Source organism: Halichoerus grypus, chromosome 7 (assembly GCF_964656455.1).
Source record: "Halichoerus grypus chromosome 7, mHalGry1.hap1.1, whole genome shotgun sequence".
In the NCBI taxonomy this organism is placed as follows: domain Eukaryota; kingdom Metazoa; phylum Chordata; class Mammalia; order Carnivora; family Phocidae; genus Halichoerus; species Halichoerus grypus.
Genome location: NC_135718.1, coordinates 118,317,848 through 118,340,741, shown reverse-complemented (window position 1 = coordinate 118,340,741; position 22,894 = coordinate 118,317,848). Strand labels below are relative to the sequence as shown.

Genomic DNA, 22,894 nt, shown 5'->3' with positions numbered 1-22,894 from the left:
CTATACTTAATGCCAAATAATATTCCATCAATTGGATATACCATATTTTATCTTTCTATTTATCAACTGATAGACATTTGAGTAGCTGCCACAAACATTCATGTACAAAGTATTGTGTAGACATGTCTTCAATTCTTTTAGGTTTAGACTTTGGAGTTGGAATTCCTGGGTCACATGATAACTGCATTATATTTGATAATTTTGACTCCTTGGTTCTTTTCTGCACTTTCTGGAAAGGATATCAATTAGATATTGGACCCTCTGAATTTATTTCTTTATTCTTATCTTTTCTAAATTGCCATCTCTTAATCTTCTTGTTTTACTTTTGGGAAAATTTCATATTATCTTCCAGCCTTCCTACTGAATTTCTTTCAACTTTTACACCTATAATTTTCAAGAACTCTTTCTTGTTTCTTTCTTTTTTTTTTTTAATGAATGGAATATTGTCTGTTATCTCTGGGAGGATAGTAATTATTCTGAAACTTTGTTTTGTATTTCTCTCTAGGTTTTTTGAGGTCCTGTTTTCTCTTTGGTTTTTGTGTGCTTGTTTTCATTCATTTGGTTAACCAATATGCACTGAGAAACTATATGCCAGGCACTTTTCTAGGTGTTTGGGATACATCAGAACAAAGATTCTTTCCTTTGTGGGACTCATAGTCTTTGGTCTCTGCATTTAAAGCCTTCCCTCAAGGGGCACCTGGGTGGCTCAGTCAATCGAGCATCTGACTCTTGGTTTCAGCTCTCCAGGGACTCTTTATTTCAATTTTTTCCAGAAAACAAGCTCCTCTGGCAAAGGCAATTACTGACAATGAGTTGGAAGGGTGGTGGACACAATCTCATTTTCAGGCTCCTCCATCTCATCTCAGCCTTCTACAGTGTCCTCCATTCTTCAGTTCTCCAGAGAATCTGGGGGCAAATTGGCAAATTTCTCTTACCAATGTCTCTCTCTGCAGACACTTAGATTTGATCTTCTTCTGATCTGCTAATTCATTACTGTTTCCTCCATACACATTCCTTCTTCGTAAGCTATGGTCTGGGCGACATACCTCCTGGTTTCATCATCAGATGAGTGTGTGTTTCTCTCATTCTTGCTATTTTGGGGTAAATGCTACACAAGGAGAAAAATGGATTCAACAAATTTCCCCTTCCTTTCCCCTCCTTTGTTGAAGTTAATGGCTCCTCATTGCCAATTCTAAAAAGTACAAAGTTCTTAAGAGCTGACCCTGCCTCTCTTCAAGTTCACCTACAGCAAGTCTTTTTAGACAAGACCTATTCATATAGCCTTACCTGATGGTCCTCAGTACCCCATGCTCTCTCCCAACCACCTGCCTTGGGAAATTCTCTTCACACTGCCAGGAATCTTCCTGATTATTTGCCTAAAATACTCAAAACCGCTGAAATGTCACCTCCTCCACAAAGACTTTCATGACTTCTTCCCAAAGTTTGCCACATATACATCTATAGAGCATTAGCTGCTTTGCATGGTCATTGTTTACATGCTCATTCTTCTCATTAGAATATGGGCTTCTTGAAGACAATGTTTAATCCTATGAGTGTTTTCATTTCTTTCATCAAACCAAGTAGTAATAGTGCTTATAGAATGCTCACTATGTAAATTATGTGCCAAGTACTAACCTAAGGACTTTATATTGTGAACACATTTACTTCATATAATAACCTATGATATAGGTATTATCATCACCCCCATGTTACATTAGAGGAGACAGCAGCACAGAGGGGTTAAGTAACTCTAATACTCCAATACTATTTAATAATATTAACTAATAATAACTAATAGATGATCTGGCTCTGAGACTATGCTCTGAACCCCTCTGACTTTTGAACTGAGTAGGTGCCTAACATGTATTTGTTGAATGGATGACTGTGAAGGGAGAGAAGGAAAAACCATGGCCTTCAACAGAAGTCAAACAAATTCAGTCTTAGAGACAGCTATATTTTGAAGCAAACAAAAAGTCTGACTTTATTGACTTTGTTCTTCATGCAGCCCAAGCCATAATGACCCAGAGAAGAAGGTCTAGGATAAGATTTCTGTTGTCTACCGTTATGGACTGAATGTTTGTGTCCCCTCAAGATCCCTGGTTGAAGCCCTAACCCCCAGTGTGGGCTCTATTCGGAGATGGGGGGCCTCTGAGGGAATAATTAAGGGTAAATGAGGTCATATGGGTGGGACCATGATCCAACAGAATTAATGTCCTTATAAGAAGTACCCCCACCCCCACGCATATACAAAGGAAGAGAAACCTCACCAGAAACTGAATTTGTTAGCATCTTGGTCATGGACTTTAAGCCTCCAGAAATATAAGAAATTAAATTTGTTTTTGAAGCCATCCAGTCTAATATTTTGTTATAACAACTCAATCAGACTAATAGTTTCCAATGGCTGAAGTTTAGAAAACAGATTTTCCTTCACTTCTTTCAGAAACCAGCTGCTTGGGGCGCCTGGGTGGCTCAGTCGTTAAGCGTCTGCCTTCGGCTCGGGTCATGATCCCAGGGTCCTGGGATCGAGCCCATCGGGCTCTCTGCTCGGCGGGAAGCCTGCTTCTCCCTCTCCCACTCCCCCTGCTTGTGTTCCCTCTCTCGCTGTCTCTCTCTGTCAAATAAATAAATAAAATCTTTAAAAAAAAACAATAATTGTTTTGTTTACAGGCTATTGAAATGAAACAACTCATACAGAATTTTTATACTATAAAAAACATAGCACTGTATTAGAATAACAATATTCTATAGCTTCAAAACAATTTTAAGGGGAAATTTATTATGTTCTGAAAGGCAGGATGCTTACCTACCATTCAACTAAAGCTAAGTTCAAGATGTCTACAACTAAAAAAATACACAGTATCAAGATTTCAGTCTTTGTACAGTATTTTAATTAAAAACACACTGTTATTACAGATATACAGATCTAAAATTGTAAATTAAAATACAGAGTGCAATAAAGTGGCTTTGTAAATTTTCTTCGCTGAGACACACTTTCTGTCACATTTAGATATTTGATTGGTAAGACATAATAAATAAGAAGTACAGATTTCCCAACGTCATGATTAGTAAATTCCTCTGCAAATGAATGAAGTTATACAGTCATCAAAGGAGAAAAGGATAAAAGTTGGATGGCCCTGCCTACATTGTATTAATGTGAGGAAGAGACACAGTAAGAGCTATAAGAAACTATAGTGAAATGTTAGAGCTATAGGCGATATAGCTTCCTCAGCCTTCTACCAATAACATCCTTGATAAATAAACATCCTTAAACGTAGAATAATTCAGTATGATTGCATCTATATTTGTTCCACAATGACAATTTGTTAATTTTTAATCCAATACATATTTTTGAACTGCAATCATGTACAAAGATATAATGAGAAATCTTGAAAAGAAACCCTTAGTCCCAAATCAAATGTTTAAGTTGAAAAGCCTGTAGAAAATAAGTGTGGACAAGAAACATTGGCTACATGCCAATTTTTATTTCTAAGAAAAAGTCTTACATAATTAAGTCATCTGTCTTACAAAACAAAAACAAAAAAATCCTAAAAATAATACCACAAATCCAAATTAGCTGAACTTAGAGTAACAAAGTCAAAGCCAGTCTTCTTATCTGCATATCAATGTGATAAATCAAACTACACTGAGGGGGAAAAAAAAAACTTTATCTGCTCCTAGCTCCTAAACAGAACTGATGATTACTTTTAGCACTTAAATAGAGACAACTGTGATACTGCTCTTTTTAAAAGATGTATACTAGAAATCCAATAGAATGTGTTACTCGTGATATTCCACAAAAGCTGTAAGGCAGCCAAGAGCTGATTACATTTAAGGACATTTAAGCTTGCACTCTTAATGCCCACTGATGGGCTTTGTGCCAATATTCAAAAAATATGCTTTTCATCTACTAAAGACAAAATGAGAAGGAAATACAATTATTACATTACATCCCAGCACAGAGCTACTATATCTGTATAAAGGAATCACTAGTTGAAGAGTTATTTGTCTCTTCCTGTCTAGGCATTAGGCTGTAATCTAAATGTTGACAGTGCCAAATTTCAACTCTCACGACAAACAAGAGCTTATGTGTCAAGATTAATTCTCTTTGGCCGTAGCGGATACCATTTTCTCTGGGGGCAGTCTTTAGTTCGCCTTCTTTTCAAGACCAGGTCAGTGGCTTTCCTGGTTGAAGTCTCTGTTGGTGTGGTTTCTATTTGTGTTATAAAGCTCTCAGGTTTAACATCTGGTTTCCTACAACAACCAGAAAAGACTTCTTGGTGGACTCTCTGGAGCTGGATAATAGGCTGCATCTTTAAGACTTGGGAAAATCCATCTCCTTGTTCAATTAATGCAGGCAAGGACTTAAACAAACAACAGTAATACTTAACATTAATTTCAGGTTGGAACACAAACACACAGAGACAGATACAACACTCTCGATTCTAATTCTTCAGGTCAAGGCTTTTTCTAAGACCTAATTATTTGGGTCATGGATATTGGCTTTACTTAAAATACCAATATTAGTTGAGGATTTTAACCAAAAACTAAAACTAAAAGATACATTCTATTCCTACAATGCCTGGTAGTAAAATAAAACTTTGGCAGCAGGAAGTAACAGAATTTCAGAGCCAAGGATTTAATGTCTGAAATTCCATATTTTAGGATAGTAAGTATTTTAGAAATCTTGATCATCAAGAACAGGAATCAGTACATTTCTCCTGTAAAGGGCCTTACATCTCTGTCACAATTACTCAACTCTGCCATTGTAATGTAAAGAAGCCACGGACAATAAATAAATGAATGGAAATAGCTGTGTTCCAATGAAGTTTTATTTACAAAGACAAGTGGCAAGGCTGGGTTTTTGCCTGCCCACCAGTTTGCCAACTACTGATAAAATGCTATGAGTACCAGAAAATCATGGAATCAATACAAACCAGAAAATTATCAGAACATGGGAGATTTAGAGGAGTTTTAAAGTAATTTTCATACACTAGGAATCCAAATGTTTCCCTGTATGCATAAAATAAATGTCAAGAATATAAACAATTTTATTATAATAATATTAAGATATCCAAGTTGGATATGCAGCATAATATAGCAGTTAAGAATATATATAGGCTCTTGGGGCGCCTGGGTGGCTCAGTCGTTAAGCGTCTGCCTTCAGCTCAGGTCATGATCCCAGGGTCCTGGGATCGAGCCCCTCATCGGGCTCCCTGCTCCGCGGAAAGCCTGCTTCTCCCTCTCCCACTCCCCCTGCTTGTGTTCCCTCTCTCGCTGTGTCTCTCTCTGTCAAATAAATAAAAATCTTTAAAAAAAAAAAAAAAAGAATATATATATAGGCTCTAGAGCCAAATATCCAGGGTTTAAGTCCTGACTCATTTATTTATTTGGGCAATCTATAGCCTCTCTCTGTGCCTCAGTTTCTCAAATATAAAATAGGGAAATTAGCAGTATCTACCTCATAGGATTATTGCAAGGATTAAATAAGATAATATATGTAAAGCAGTTAGATGGTGCCTGACCCATAAATGCTCACTAAATGTTAAGTGGTATTATTATCCAAAATTGTTTGATAGACTGCTAACTCTCAGAATTCAAAAATATAATCAATCTTCAAAGAAGCCAGATATAATACTGGCACATACTGGTGCCTACTAAATGTTAGTTATTCTCAATGTTACTGTCACTTTAATAAATTCATTAAAGATCTACTTAAAAGATACTGAGAATTCCTGTTACAATAGACTAAAATACATATGGATGTTGAAAGCAAATACCTAGCTACATATTGTTCATTTTATAACTTTTTAGCATGTAGCTTTTACCTTCATGGCTTCACTGATCTCCTTAGCTATTGTTTCTCCTCTGCATTTCAAATTTTCCACACGAGAGGCTGCAAAGAAACCGCCAAATAGTATTTTAGGTTTTTTATCTAATACCAAGTCATAAAAGACACAGATACTATTTGGACAAAAATCTGTTAGTACTATCCACCTTAGCTCAATCTTTCTTAGAATACTTTGTAACCTATTAAAATAAGTGTCCTATTAAATTTATTTAGATAAATAAAAAGACCGTGGAAATGTTAGAACAGTAGAGAAAAACTAACAGTTATAAGATGATAGGCAACAAGAGTTATACTAGGAGTAGTCATAGCACTGGGTGCCACTAAGAGTCCAATGTTTGTTCTATACATATCTACACTGTGTTTAACATCTTCAAGCCTGGGGCGCGTGGGTCGCTCAGTCGTTAAGCGTCTGCCTTCGGCTCGGGTCACGATCCCAGGGTCCTGGGATCGAGCCCTGCATCAGGCTCCCTGCTCAGCGGGAAGCCTGCTTCTCCCTCTCCCACTCCCCCTGCTTTCGCTGTCTCTCTCTCTCTCTCTCAAATAAATAAATAAATAATCTTTAAAAAAAAAAAAGGAAAATCTGGGTGGCTCAGTCGGTTAAGCTCATGATTCCAGGGTCCTGGGATCGAGCCCCACATCGGGCTCTCTGCTCAGCAGGGAGTCCACTTCTCCTTCTATGCTCTCCCCTGACCTCTCTCAAATAAATAAATAAAATCTTAAAAATTTTTTTTAAATCTTCAAGCCCTGTCACCACATTTTAAAATAGATATAGGCTAATATTTGATATGTGTATTATTTTGAGTTTTATATAAGTAAAACATATTTGAATTTGGAATATATAATATCACACTGCATTGAGGATACCTAGATGGGATTTCTGGGGGGAAAAATCTGGATTAGACTGTAATATTAATTCTTCTTTCCTTCCTTCTTTGATGCTTTTCTGATTCCTAATACATTTTATTTCCTCCAATCTTTGTTATAAATGTTCATGGCTACTTTACAACAGAACTGCATATTAAATGATACAAAGGGATAAAAATCCTACTAAAACTCCAAGCAAAGCTGGATAAGAAAAATCATTCCATTTTGAAATCACCTACAAGCTAGTTTTTAGAAGAGTAGTTGTCACTAGAAATTACGTCAAGTCTAAGCAAATACATAACCATGTTAGGAGAGCTACAGCCTTACTGGCTTCAAGAAAGGGGCAAACAACCAAGCAAAAAATTTCTTTCATAGCTATTTTTCTTTTCTGACTTTCCTTAGGTCAAAAAAGTGAGAACACATTTAGAAAAAAGGGGAAATGAATAGCAAAAGTAACTGGGAGAAACAGGGTACTCAAAGAAAGAGAAAGGCAAAGGCAACAGGATGACCTCAGAAAAAGGCCTCTTAACCATCTTTCCTACCAGAGACTTCTTTGGCAATTTGATGAAGCCTACAGACACCTTCTAAGAATAGTTTTAAATGTATTCGTTTTTTAATTGAGGTATAATTTACATACAGAGAAATGCAGATCTCAATTTTAACATTCAGTCACCTGTGATACATGCATACCATGCATAGGACACTTCCATCACCCTACAAAGTTCTTTTGTATCCCTTTCCCAATCAACCTTCTCTACAAGAAGCAACCACTCATCTGATTTCTATCATTATAACACTGTTTTTGCTTACTCTAGAATTTCAGAATGTTTTAAAATAAAATTTAAAAATACAATTATTACAAAGTTATGATAGGTAATACATGTGCTTCTTTATTAATGGTTTAAATAACAAGATCAAGCGGCAGGTCTAATAATACAATATGAAAATAATGAGCATAAACAATATTGTGAGGTACCTGCAACAATTGAAATTGAAAATACCTATGGCTTTTAGTAGCAAAAAACATTACAGGTACTGCTAATACTATCACTGGGACCTACATTCAACATTGAAGGAAATGTTAAACTTCAGTCTGAGGCTAGTAAAAATAATGTAATTTTTTTCTATCCAAATTCATAATCCCCCTTTATTCTAAGGACCCTTGCCTTAGATTAATATGCTAATTTCAATTCTTTTAAGATTTAGGGAGATTTCCCCAAAGTACTTAGGCAATTATTAAATTTCCTTCTGAGTATGCAAATACATGATCCATGTCTTGGTACCCTTGCAGCAGTCTGGCTTCTGGCCAAGCCCACCCTTCAGCTCTCTCCCTCAAACTTACACACCTGTGTGGGAGTTGCCCATTCTTCCAACATTTACTATGTACTTTCCGTGGACTAGGCCCAGCACTAGGGACTAAGAGTAAGGAAAAATGGTCTCTGCCCTCAAGGAACTTTCAGGTTAGAAGAGAGAGACACACAGAAACACACAGAAACAAACCAAACTTTTCCTGTGCAGCCTCACGTTTCCATGATCCCTGCCACGAATTCTACCCTCTGCCTGAACTGAGCATTCCTGGGCTACAGACTGCCACTGTGTCCTGACAGTTCTAGTAGAATACCTGGTAGACTTCACTGCACTGATTTGTTTAGAACAGTTTCTCAACCCCATCAGACCCAACTTCCCCCTTTAGAACATATTTCGTAAAGTTCCCCTTACTATTCCAAAAAAATTCATAGATGATATTTTTGTACATATAAATAAAAATACAAAGGAAAAATAGACATTTATCATAATAAAATATTACTTAATACGTTTAATATGTTCATATCCAACCATATCAGAAGACATAATGAAGTACTCAAATAACTGTACCTATTATACTAAGTTTGGATTTAAGAAAATTTATATCAGAAGTCATTCTACATAGAAAACAAAAGATCAGATATACAGAAATAGAAAAATTAGTGTTTTATGAGAAATAACAGACTATACTATTTGAATATGATAAGGAGGAAATAATGGAGTATGGATAACCTACTGAGACAAAGTATAGGCTGTTGAAATGGTGAAAATTAGAAGGTGCAATATTTCTACAAATGAAATGGCCTTATTAAAAATGTCATGTCAAAATCATTCCCTACCTTGTAACATGGGAAGGTGTAAGATTAAATCCTACTCTGTAATTGCACCATAATTCAGACTACATTTAGTATATACATTTACTTAAAAAGACTTCAGTGATCATACTATCAAAAGGCGATGAGGAACACAGGATAGACTGGGCCAAAACAAGAATATGAGAAACTATAAAGATATGTGGTTGATCTCTGTGGATCAATTCTGGATTGTGGATAGATCTCTGGGGATAGATTCTGAATAAGAATAAACATAAGGCATCTAAAAATATAATCAGAATTTTAAACAGATTTTTTAATATTAAAATTTTAATAGTCACATAATTTATCACTATACAGAAATATAATTTTTAGAATTTAGTGTGGCAATAATAGGAAGTATTTTAAAATCATTTCTTGGGCGCCTGGGTGGCTCAGTTAAGCAGGTGACTCTTGATTTCAGCTCAGGTCATGATCTCAGGGTTGTGAGATTGAGCCCCAATCCAGCGTGGAGCCCGCTTAAGATTTTCTCTCTCTCCCTCTCCCTCTGCCCCCCGCCCCTGCTTGCACCCCCACGTACATGCGCTCTAAAAAAAGAATAATGAAGGAAAAAATCATTTCTATTAATTAAAAAAAATGAGATTCCTACATTTTGTTTCCATTAACTTAGTAACATTTAGTTCTAATCCTATTTAAAAGGACTCTCAAATCTTCTATAACGTATTTTCCATCAGCTTTTTTGCTTTTGTAATAACCACATACTGTACCAAAATCATTTTCAGTTAAAAATGCTGTTTGAAATGCTAAGTAATTCACTGTCCTTTGAAAAAAAGGAGTATGAAAGTTGTAACTGAACCTAAAACATTTCATAGACTGATAAAATGTAGCACTGGTTGCAAAGATTCCTTTGTTTAGTTTGTTTCTTTTTAAAAGTTTTATTTCCCTTTCCTGCACATGTTGACAGAGAAGGAATACTTGAAGAAATATGATGATGTAAGTCAGAATGTGGTTACCTCTGATGGCCAGGGAGTACTAACCAGAAATGAAGGTAAGGAAACTGCTTTGGGTACTGGAAATATTACACAGTACAGACTGTCCCTAAAGTCAGGAAGCAGGATAAATATGTGTTAGTTACATTTTCAGATAATATACTCAATATCTTTTTCTTTAAACTCAAAATTACCTTTTCAGGTAAAATATTTATAAATTTAAGGCAATAGATCCAATTGTTAATACATAATAAATACACTATTTTCCTTGTTTCTAGACTTTTTGGATACTTTCAGTTGTACTTATTGTATACATGAAAACATAATGGGCACATTATTTGAAAATATAACATACTGTTTACCAAGAAGTTTGTCCTATGTTTCCCAACCATGCAGACACTCAGCATATCTAGATCAAGGTGGCAGTTACATGTGTTTATGAGTATGCTTGTATATGAATTCATCAAGCTATGCACTGTATGTTATACCTCAATTTATACACACATCCACACAATAATGAACAGAATCTTTTTTAACATCTACTCTAGAAAGTTATCTTACTTTCATTTATAGGGTATGCTAATTTATATTCTTCATTATTACTGCATGATTTACAAAATAATCTATCATCCACGGGATTCTTAATTTTTGTATAAACACATGCTATTTGGGAAAAAAAAACTGTCTATAAACCCATATTTATGGACAACAATAGCTGTTATCTGTTGCACAAGCAATGACTATGTAAAAGTGCGAAGAGTAGTTTATGTGTAAAATGGAGTTAGGTCCCAGGTTTGGATAATTATAAACAGATTTTTACACATGAATTTCTGGTGGAATATTCTAAAGTTGTGTTGGACATATAAGACGTTTAGTATTCCTGGCTCCTGACTACAAAATGTCAGCTGTACCCTCTCCATTCCTGTGGTAACCAAAAATTTCCCTCACTTTTTCAAAAGTGCCACTAGGGGGCAGTACTGTCTCCAGTGAGAACCATGGTGTTCTTATCTGTTAGCACTTCTTGGGAACAAGAACCTCATTCTCTTAACCTTGGACTCCCTAGTGTCGAACACAGTGCCTGACATGTAGAGCAGGTGCTCAATATGTACGACGAAACAAGGCTATGACAAGAGTGTGCTGTGGAGGCACAAAGAAGGGTGAGGTCAATCCAACAGGGGAACTGAAAGAAGAGGAGAAGCTTCACAGGTGTTATAAGAAAGTCTCCATAGAAGAGGATCTGCGCTGGATGGCTGGGGTGAGTGGGAATAGGAGGTTGGTGGTAGAGGATGTGCTATACCAAAACAAGGGAATAAATCAAGAAAGAAGAAAACACAGGAACCAGGAAACATGATTCAAAACAGAAGTACAGGAAATTCCTAGGATGATGAGGAAAAGAACAGATGGGACAAAAGCTTTGCAGAGGCCTAGACAGCAACCAGTCCAGATTAGAACAGGAAGACAAAAGGCTCCCAGGGGAATATCTCCAAGAAAAAGGAAAAGGTTTTAAAATGGATTTGATGGATAACCTTAAGTGTTTACCATATTGAGAGTAATTTTACAGTTCTATTGAAGAGTTTGGGAAAGAATTAGTGATAGACACAACGGCAAACTAAACAAACAGAAAAATAAAGCAATTATCATTCCAAAGGATGAGAAGCTGTTCAAGAAAAATATACTCATAGTAATGATTACCTGACTCATAATGAAGAACATTTATATAGTCATAACAATATAAATACTAAATACTACCGATTTTTTGACAAAAATGAGAGATTAAAAGTGACGCTGGTGAATGCAGTTTCTTTGAGAAACTTGACTATGAAAAGAAAACAGGAGTACAGAGATGAGAAACACAATGGCATGACATCTGTCTCTACTTAATCCCGACAGCCCACTCCTATGGTAGTATGGGGTGGCATCCATTGCCAATCAATCTTGTGTAATAACCATTAACAACCCTGTGAAGCAAGCAGGTTTCATCAGCCTCCTTTAATAGATAAGAAAACAAAAGCTGTGAGAACTGAGAACTGATCTAGAATAGAATTAGAACCCACATTTCCTAGAATTCAAAGCATACACTGTTTTATATTCTATATGTAACTTTCTAAAATACCCCTTTGTCCAGAATTATAGTATACTCATAAGAATATAAATTAACAAATGGTCAAAAGTTAGCTCCAACATAATAAAAATCTCTTGAAATAAAAAGAAATTATGTCTGGTAAAAAAACTGTGAAAATAGAACAATTCTAGAGTTAACTCTGTTTTAACTATTAACATTATAGTATCCTTTTTTTTTTTTTTTAAGTTAAGTGAATTAAATTCCTTTCATTGAAAACTAAGGAACATCAATAATTTTAGGAATAAAACCAAGCACACAAAGATTTTAAAAAGCACTAAAGAGGGGGGAAAACAAACACACAATTAAAAATGATCACTAAATATGTGAATATATTGCCTATAAATGCATCAAAAAAGCATTTTCCAACATTAATATCTGCTTAGAAATTTTCAAAATATATAAACTTTCAGTCCCTCACTCAAGATTATTTTAAATGAATTTTCTACTTCTTATAACTGGTAAGAGCATATAGGTAGTCCTGATATACAAACATCTGACTGAAGAATGTATCACATGCAGATGGCTAGTCCCTGCCAGGTAGGAGATTGCAGATGGGCTTCCTTCAGAGGCGTTCTCAATGGCTTTCTCTCCATAGCCTTCATGGGGACATCTTTGTGACTCCACTATCCTCTCACTGCAAAGGTGTTTAGGGATCCAAACTGTTCCCTCCAAATCCTATTTAAGCATCTGTAGTGGAACTAATGTGCATCTGAAAGGTGATTTTCCTAATATTTTTCAACATAAATGGGTAGTATTTCAGCTACATTTATAGGAAAAAATAGGTCTTTAAAGGGTAGCCTAGAAACTTACCCATTTATAATACCACTTGCAAATTTTTTCAGAGGGGAAATGCATTTCAAATTCCAAAGCTCAGATTGAATAAGAATTTTTGAAACAACCATTTTTAAGTGGGTAACTACCTGTAAATATTCTGGCAGTGGCTTAAGCAAGTTGGCATTATTAGGAAAGAAGAGGAACTGTCTCTAAGTCTTCTGCTTGTACGGTCAGCAAAAGAACTGGAAGTATCAAGTCTACTGTAGAGAAACTTAAAATAGCTCCTTGTCATCTGTACATGTTTAGTGAAGGACAGGGGGGAAAAGGGAGTCTCTTCAATTAACTTCAAAGAACTTTTTTAAAAAAGAAGACAATATAGAAGCAATTATTAGTTTTACTAATAGGATCACAAAAGGTTATAACTGACAAATGAAAACTCATCTTACTGCTAGACAACTAATCAGAGGATTGCTGCAAGGATATTAAAAAAAAAAGTTTGCTCTTAAAAATGTGGAAGTAGGCACCCTTGAGGACATTGCCTTCCCTAGGCACTTGCTTTCTAAAACATAGGGAAATGAAAAAGTGGATATGAAAGATTGGGTAATCAACCTAGTTTTGCTTTCAGGTCACTGCACTGACTAAACTGGGAAACATGAACTTCTAAAAGCCTGCACGAATGTAGACATTCAGCAAAAAATCACTAACTGAGGGCTTCCTTTCTATTCCCAGTGTATTTCATGTGCATAAATGAGCAAGCAAGCATGCATTACATAGGATGTCTGGCTTATACAGGTTGCTAAAGGGATAACTAAAGGCATGAATAAGAACCATGAATTGAAAAGTAGCACCCTTGGTGAAAATGAAACAAAAATCTAAGCAGTGATTTATGACTTCTGGAAGGTAACCCTTTGCTACAACTTAAACAGAGGTGTTGAACACACCTACTAGGTCACAGATATATATAATCCTCTATATCCACGCCCACCTGCACCTCTCCAGCATCTTCTGTACTGAAGAGTTGTATCTCTTTTAAGGTACCATATATTTTCAAACTCCTAGCCTGTGTTTGCTGGCCTGGGCCAAGTCTCTAACATTATCCTGTAATGTTCTTTCCCACTATTCCCTCCACTGGAGCCTCAGTGGTCTTTTACTCCATAAATATTGAAGCTCACTCTTGACTTAGGAACCTTGTTCTAGCTCTTCCCTAACTGAAAAGCTCTTCCTCTTGTCATAAGATAAATTCCTTCTTGTTACTTCCCCAGAAAGTGTCTTCCATCACCTAAACACATCACCCTACCACTGACTGTTTACTTTTATATCTGTTTATACTTTTCTTTTCCCAACTAGAACATAATTTCCATAGAACAGGGACCTTGTTTGTGTTGCTCACCATTATATCCTCTACAGTGAGAACAGTTCCGGCATATAGTAGACACTTGATAAATATGATGAGTGCATGGATGAATAATAGTCACTCAATATTTATTCAGCATGGTGCTATATACTGGTCACATATAATGCAAATGCAAAATAAAAAAGCTCATGGAGCTTTCAGTTTTGTGAGACCATAAACAAGGAAATACACAAATATATTTTAACAAGTGCTATTAAGGAAATAAACAAGTATTATGACAGAGTACTGGGGAGAGGCTATTGTCATTACGGTAGTTAGGGAAGATCTCTCTGAGGAGGCAGCATTTAAATGAGAAAGAAAAATTGAGAAGATGCCAACGTTAGAAGCACCAGGGAAAAGCATGTGTGAAAGTGAGGCACTTTCAAAGAACTGAAAGGTGGACCATAGGGCTACGGCAAAAAGGAAAGTGCCTGAAATGAATTTGGAGAGGTTAAGTGGGGGCCAGATCATGGAAGGGAATGTTAAGAAGTTTGAAATGTTATTATTATTATTTTTAATTGGAAGATTTTAGGATTTTAAGCAGAGGAATGAAAACTGATTTGTTTTTAAGAGTATCGTAGACTTCTGGTCAACTTGGTCTTGAAAATTCACAAAACTCCCCACCTTTGTCCAAAACATCATCGCATAAATATAGAAAATTAAAAAGATATCCCAAAGCATATACAAAATAAACATTTCTATGAACCATAAAAAAGTAAAAGAGAAAATGCTGTAAGTCAGGCCAAAGTTGCAGATTCACCAGTAAGCAGATGGTAAGTAGCCAGTCGGTACCCAGGACTTTGCTTCCTATAACATAAAAGGGGCCCACCCAAAGTGCTCCAGAGGAGCAGGAAATGGGAAGAGTCAGCTTCACTGTATGAAACCAATGGCTGAGATAGAGTTTTCCTACCCTGAAAAGGAGGCTGAAAAAGACCCGCCATTAACCATGGCCAGGAGCTGAGGCGTACGTTAGAAATGATGGGAGCCAGATAATGCCTCAAAGCCTGGGCTTGGACCAAGCTGCCTGCTGACTTAGTGACTAGATCCACTATCTCCTCTATTACAGTGGAACAGGGGCCCCAAGCTGCCAACTCAAGATTGGCTCTTTGCTGAGACTGTTCAGGGGCCAGATGAAAGGCAACCACAAAACTACTAGACAGGAAGGGGGGAAAGCAGTGACAAGAAAATAGGCACATAAATTACCTTAGTGAAGAAGAGTTTGCAAATCAAAATTCCACAATACATGAAGAAATCACAACCATGAATGACAGCCAATATAACTAATGTCAAGGTGAGAAACTTACTGCAGATGGCATTAAAAATAGAGCAATCTAAATTTTAAAAGTTTAGGATCCTCTCATAGCTAAAGGAAATCATAATAGACAGTACAAAAGAAAAAAATTATTAAATAAAAACAAGAATACAAAAATAGAAGAATTGATAAAGAAGCAAAGTTGAAAGATTAGGTTAAAGGTTTTCTAGAAGATGGGAGTCCTCTGATTGAAAGTATACTTGGAGATGTGAGTGGAAGATGGGAGGAAAGAGGATGCAAGCAAAACAAATAAAAATCCCACTCCCTGAAATGTATATAAATCTATTTAAATAAAATTGTGTGTGTACAAAGCACAAAGAAATTACCAATAAAAGGCAGAGTTGAACTACTGTTAAACTGTTGAGTGAAAAAGTCAAGAATGTATTATGTAATACTGATATAAGAAAATAAACAACTTAGGGTGCCTGAGTGGCTCAGTCGTTAAGCGTCTGCCTTCAGCTCAGGTCATGATCCCAGGGTCCTGGGATCGAGCCCCGCATCGGGCTCCCTGCTCAGCAGGAAGCCTGCTTCTCCCTCTCCCGCTCCCCCTGCTTGTGTTCCCTCTCTCGCTGTGTCTCTCTCTGTCAAATAAATAAATTAAATCTTTAAAAAAATAAAAAAATAAACAACTTAAAACCCCCTGTGCCTGTCTGCTCACTTACAAATACACTGATAAAGATCTAAAATCAGACATATCAAACTGTCAAAGTACTTGTCTATTTGAAGGTGTGTGGAATCAGGCAGACTTGGGAGGATTTTCATTTACTACTATATATACACCATTGGTTATTTAAAATTTCATGTTAAACTTGCATTTACTATGAGCACAAAAGTGTAAAAATATAACATAATTTAAAATACAAACACAGATCTATGGCAGTTGAACTGGAGGATTTCTACCATATACGTAGGTTAAAAGAGTAAATGGCACATAGTTTGAATACATGACTCAATTTTCTGTAAAATAAATTATCCCACAAATGTTCAGTGCATATATATTCCTGTATGATTATATGAGTGGAGAAAGATGGATAAATGGATTTGTACCAGGTTAAGATTGGATATCTGAAGGTGTAGTGAATGGAAGGGAGAGAGGAAGTCAAAACAAAAAGTAAAAAATAGAATACTGTATTTTTTTAAATATATATTATCAATTTATATAAAATTATGTATTTCTTTCATAGATACTTCTTGAGTGTACAATGTCAGATAATGATCTTAGAGAGTTAGCAGGCGACACAGAAGTACAAAACAAAGTCCTTGTTCACAGGGAGTTTATAATACAGTGGGGGGAGGGATGCAGATGATAAAATAAGCAGAAATTATATGTCATTTAAGTGGTGAAAAAAACAAAAGCAGATTAAGGGGACAGAGTATGAGCAAGGGGGTCAGAAGGGAATGTGACATAGGTTGTCAGGAAAGACCTCTCTGATGAGGTAACTTTGAACAGAGAGCTGAGTGAAGTGAGTCAGGCAGGTGGTTTCAGATAGGAACCAAGGAACAGCAAGTGCAAAAGCCACAGGGCCACTGTGTGTTTGGTATGTCCTTGGGGAAACTGCAAGAATGCTAGTGTGGTTGCAGCACAATAAGGAAAAGGTGAGAATGATAAGAGACCAAGGTCAGAGATGAAATCAGAGAAAAAACAGACTATCTATAAAAGAATGGCAGTATAGACTCTCAGGAGACTTATCAACAATGAATGTCAGGCATGCAGATTGGAAAGGGAGAAGTAAAACTATCCTATTTGCAGATGATATGATACAATCTTTTATATAGAAAATTCTAAAGAGTCCACTAAAAAACTATTAGAATTAATAAATGAGTTCAGCAAGATCAATATATAAAAATCAATTCCATTCCTATACCAATAGCAATGAACAAAGTGAAAATAAAATTTTTTAAAATTCCAATTACATTAGCATCAAAACAATAAAACACTTGGGAATGATGTAAAAAAGAAGTGCTAAAAACTAGAAAACCTCATTGGAAGAAATCAAAGAAGATCTAAATAAATGTAAAGACGTCTGTTGTTCATGGATTGGAAAACTTAATACTAAGTTAGCATTACTCCCAGATTAATTTACAATTTTAACACAATCCCTATCAAAATCCCAGCTCTAGCTTCTTTGCAGAAATTGACAAACTGATTCTAAAATTCACATGGAAATTTAAGGGAGCCACAAGTGCCAAACAATCTTAAAAAAAAAAAAGCTAGAGTTACCATATAATCCAGTAATCCCATTCCTAGTTACATATACTCAAGAGAATTGAAAACATATGTCCACACAAAACTTGTACACAAATGTTCAGAGTAGCATTATTCATAATAGTCAAAAGTGGAAACAACTCAGAAATGTCTACACTGGGGGTGCCTGGCTGGCTCAGTCAGTAGAGCATGCAACTCTTAATCTCAGGGTCGTGAGTTCAAGCCCCACCCCAGGCTCAGAGCTTACTTTAAAAAAAAATCTCTACACTGATGAATGGATAAATAAAAAGTATATATATATAAAAGGGAATATTATTTGGCAATGAAAAGAAATGAAGTAGTGATACATGCTACAACATGGATGGACCTCAAAAACACTACGCTAATTGAAAGAAGCCATTCCGGGGCGCCTGGGTGGCTCAGTCGTTAAGCGTCTGCCTTCGGCTCAGGTCATGATCCCAGGGTCCTGGAATCGAGCCCTGCATCGGGCTCCCTGCTCAGCGGAAAGCCTGCTTCTCCCTCTCCTACTCCCCCTGCTTGTGTTCCCTCTCTCACTGTGTCTCTCTCTGTCAAATAAATAAAATCTTAAAAAAAAAAAAGCCACTCATTCTTTTTTTTAAAATTTAAATTCAGTTAATTAACATATAATGTATTATTTGTTTCAGGGGTACAGGTCTATGATTCATCAGTCTTATGTAATACCCAGTGCTCATTACAGCACATACCCTCCCCAATGTCCATCACCCAGTTACCCCTCCCCTCCAGCAACCCTCAGTTTGTTTCCTAAGATTAAGAGGTTTGTCTTATGCTTTGTCTCCCTCTCTGGTTTCGTCTTGTTTCATTCTTAAAGGACTACATATTGCATGATTCCATTTATATGAAATGTCCAGAACAGTCAAATCTGTAGACAATAAGCAGATTAGTGGTTGCCTAGGGCCAGGGGACAGAGAGAGAAGAGACTGGGGGAGAATGGCTAAGGGGTATGAGATTTCTTTCTGAAGTGATGAAAATGTTTAAAAATTTATTTTGGTGATGGTTGTATAACTCTGTGAATATACTGAAAGCCATCAAGTTGTACAATTTAAATGTGTAAACTGAGGGGGCGCCTGGCTGGCTTGGTCACTAAAGGATGCAACTCTTGATTTCTGGGTTGTAAGTTTGAGCCTCATGTTGAGTGTAGAGTTTGCTTAAAAATAAAATCCTTTTAGGGGTGCCTGGGTGGCTCAGTTGTTAAGCGTCTGCCTTCGGCTCAGGTCGTGATCCCAGGACCCTGGGATCGAGCCCCACATCGGGCTCCCTGCTCCACGGGGAAGCCTGCTTCTCCCTCTCCTACTCCCCCTGCTTGTGTTCCCTCCCTCGCTATGTCTCTCTCTGTTAAATAAATAAATAAAATCTTAAAAAATAAAGAAATAAAAAATAAAATAAAATAAAATCCTTTTAAAAATTAAATGAATGTGTAAATTGGTATGGTGTATGAATTATATCTCAATAAAGTCATCTAAAAAAAGAGTACTGGAGATAATGATGTAATATATTCCCTATGGTAAATGAAGGTAAATAAAACAAAATTTAAGAGCAAGATGAAATAAAAACTAAGAGAAACTACCACCCACAGACTTTTACTCAAAGTACCTAAAGAAGCACATCAGCAAGAATAGTGAACCTAGAAGGAAGGCATGAGATTCAAGAAACAGTAATCACAGAATTTGGAAAATTTTGTTGATAAATGTAATCATTGAGTACAAAAAAGTAGTAATGAGTAAACTGTATTTTTTTAACAAAAGAAAAACTAACATTCTAGACACAAAGGAAAAAAAAAAACCAGGGAAGGGGTGTGCTTATTCAGTGGGTAAAGTGTAATAAGGTCCTTGTCTTGCTCAGGAGGGGACTCGAAATACTGAACAACTCCAGACTTTCAGATAATTTTAGAATTCTAGCTAAGCCACATTCTAGCTAAGCTAAAGTTTGATAGGTAACACTAAAAGAAAAGAAACATAGGGGCGCCTGCGTGGCTCAGTCGGTTAAGCGTCTGCCTTCGGCTCAGATCATGATCCCAGGATCCTGGGATCGAGCCCCACATCAGGCTCCCTGCTCCGCGGGAAGCCTGCTTCTCCCTCTCCCTCTGCCTGCCACTCCCCCTGCTTGTGCTCTCTCTCTTGTTCTCTCTCTGAAATAAAATCTTAAAAAAATAATAATTTCAAAAAAAAAAGAAACATAGCATATAGCTTCCAAACCAGAAAAAAAAAATAAAGAAAATTCTACCAACATGATAGAAGGCCAAAAAAAAGAGGGAAAATGGTAAAAGAAAACTCCTAAATTTGCAAACTAAAAACTACTCAGATCTGAGCTATGAAACTTCTATATGTCAAGACTTGGAAATATGGCTAAAGCAGGACGTAGCAGCCTTCAATGCATTTATTAAAAAATAACTCAAGGGGCGCCTGGGTGGCTCAGTCGTTAGGCATCTGCCTTCAGCTCAGGTCATGATCCCAGGGTCCTGGGATCAAGTCCCGCATCAGGCTCCCTGTTCAGCGGGAAGCCTGCTTCTCCTCTCCCACTCCCCCTCCAATTGTATTCCCTCTCCCACTCTGTCAAATAAATAAATAAAATCTTTAAAAAAAAATAACTCTCAATGTATTCAACTAAAGAAGCTATAAATTACAGAGAAAACTCAAGAAAGCAGGAAGACCATAACTAAAGATAAGAATTCAAGGAACCAGAAAACTGGAAAAAAAAAAAAAAAAAAAAAAAGACTCAGAGAGAAACTCAGAAAAACTAAAAGCTGACTTTTTGAAAAGACTATAAAAACAGAAACCTAAAGCAAGATACTACCAAAAAAGAGAAAGCTTAAACAAACAATGTTAAGAAAGAAAATAATATGTGGAGTAGAGATTTTTCAAACATAAGCAATTACTATAAATAATTTCATATCAACATACTGAGCACATGGATGAAACAGACTAATTTCCAAACAAATATTACCAAAATTGATTCAAGAAAGAAAAAAAAAATGAAGAAATAAATAAGCATTAAGTATACTAGTTTTTAGAATAGCTAGCTAAAGGCTAAGTCAGATATCACCCCAACCACCCACTAGGGTCAGTTTTATAGATGAATCTTATCAACTCTTCAATGAACAAATAACCTCTGTATTTACAAACTGTTTTATGAGGGCAGTATAACCTTGATGCCAAAATTAGAAAAGGTCAGCATGTTTTAAAACACCACATGTATGTTTTTTGTGTGTAACTACAGAAGGAAATATACTAGAAGCAAATATACTAAACAAAGTATAAGCATAAAGTATAGGTAAATTTAATTCCACAGTGCATGAAAAAAAATATATTAAGTGGGGTTTCTCTATGAAGGCAAAGATAACCATCAGAAAAATCTGTCAATGTTTATTCACCGTATTAATGGAGTTAGAGATAAAAAGCATATGATCTAAGGGCACAAGGGAACTTTATGAATTATAGAAAATGCTCCATATCTGAATTGTGGTGATGGTTACATAGTTGTCTACATTTGTCAAAACTCAAACTGTATGCATAAAATGAATGTAGTTTATTATATGTAAATTATTCCACAATAAAGTTGGTTAACAAATATATAATCTCAGTTTGTGCAAAAGAAGTATTCGATAAAATTAGACACTTACTCATTTTAAAATATTATGACCACTATCATTGCTACTAGTCACCATTATACTGAAGATTCTAATCAATGTAATAAGACAAAAAAAGATGTATAAAGTTAGAAAAAAGATAAAACCCATCATTACTTGCAAATGATATGATCATCTACATTTTTAAAAATCTAACTGAAACTAGATAAACCATTAGAACTAAAAAGAATTCAGCAAATAAAAATCAATGGTGTTCTTAAACAATTATACTATGTAATCGCAAAATGCTACCATTTACAATAGCTACAAAAAGGTATCTAGGAACAAATAAAAGATGTGCAAAACCTATAGAGAAATTTATAAAACGCTATTTTTTTTCTTATAACTATCTTTATTACACATTTTTAAATACTTCTCTACATCATTACAGAATGCCTACCATATCCATTCCCTTAAACAACACTGTTCTCAAAGAAACAAGCAGGCACCGCTCTTACAATCATCTTTATTACATGTGTTTATAAAACACTATTGAAGGACATTTTGAAAAAAAACAAAATGAGATATAATATATTCACAAATAGGAGGATGTACACTGTTAAACATGGCACTTCTTTCTAAATTAATCTATAAATATCAAAGGATCTTTATGTCACTTGGGTAGAGGATTTCTTAAAGACACTGAAAGAACAAATTATAAAGGAAAAAAACTAGTAAATCCAACTATATTAAAATTTATATATAAGATCATTATTAAAAGACAAGCCAAAAATTGAGATCAATTATTTACAGTGCTTATAGCCAAAGGATTAATATCCAAAATGTGTGTGTGTACGTGTGTATGGATATATGCCTGTATGTACAACTCTTAGAAGTAAGTTCAAACAAACCAACAGAAAAATAGGCAAAGAATATAAATAGGCAACTCACAGAAGAAACTGTACGGTTAGAAGAAACTGTAGGGTTAGGCTGAATAGTAACAGTTCAAATGTAATAGCTGAATAGAAACAAACCTTATGACCTAGAAATTCTGCTTCCAGAAATCTACTCCAGAAAATCTGTGGCATATTTACACTATACAAGGAAACAGTTATATAAATGTTCTTGTAATACTATTTATAACAGCAAAAAAAATAATAATAATCTAAGTCTCTCTCAATAGAGGAATGGATAAGCAGTGGTGTATTCGGAATACTGTGTATTAGCTCAACGAATAGAAAGCTTTCTGTATATACAATGTCAAGGGGGAAAAAGTTGCAGAATATGATCAGTATGATACAATTTATAGAAAAATCTAAAAACAAATGCCATATATTATTTATGGTTACATATCTATAGAGTAAAAGCATAAATAACATGGACAATAAGGGATCCACTCAGCTTGAAGATAGTGATTACTTCTGAAGTAAGAGAGAATAAAATAGGATGGTGAAGGAGTACAGAGCTTTCAGGTGCATCCATAGCTTTTAGTTCCTAAAAAGGTCTGAAACAAATCTGGCAAAAATGTGAATACCCCTTAAATATGGGTGGTAGCAACAAAAATGTTTATTATGTTATACTCCGTATTTTCTATATGTTTGAAATATTTCAAAGAACTTTTAAAAAAATCAACTGTCCAATATATATATATATATATATATATAT

General features: G+C 35.6%; 1 protein-coding gene across 6 annotated transcripts in view; it reads right to left on the bottom strand.

The window, feature by feature from the left end:
* Window positions 1–2,865: 2,865 nt before the first annotated feature.
* Window positions 2,866–22,894, bottom strand: part of NSL1 (NSL1 component of MIS12 kinetochore complex) — a 34,199-nt gene continuing 14,170 nt past the window's right edge. Inside the window, exons 5-6 of one of the 6 annotated variants that reach the window (XM_036109763.2) lie at window positions 5,826–5,893; window positions 2,866–4,361 (exon numbers count right to left, since the gene is read on the bottom strand). In XM_036109763.2, coding sequence (XP_035965656.1) covers window positions 4,083–4,361; window positions 5,826–5,893 — 347 coding nt within the window. In that variant the 3' untranslated portion in view covers window positions 2,866–4,082. The other 5 variants (XM_036109764.2, XM_036109765.2, XM_078078141.1 and 2 more) reach the window with 5 other exon arrangements.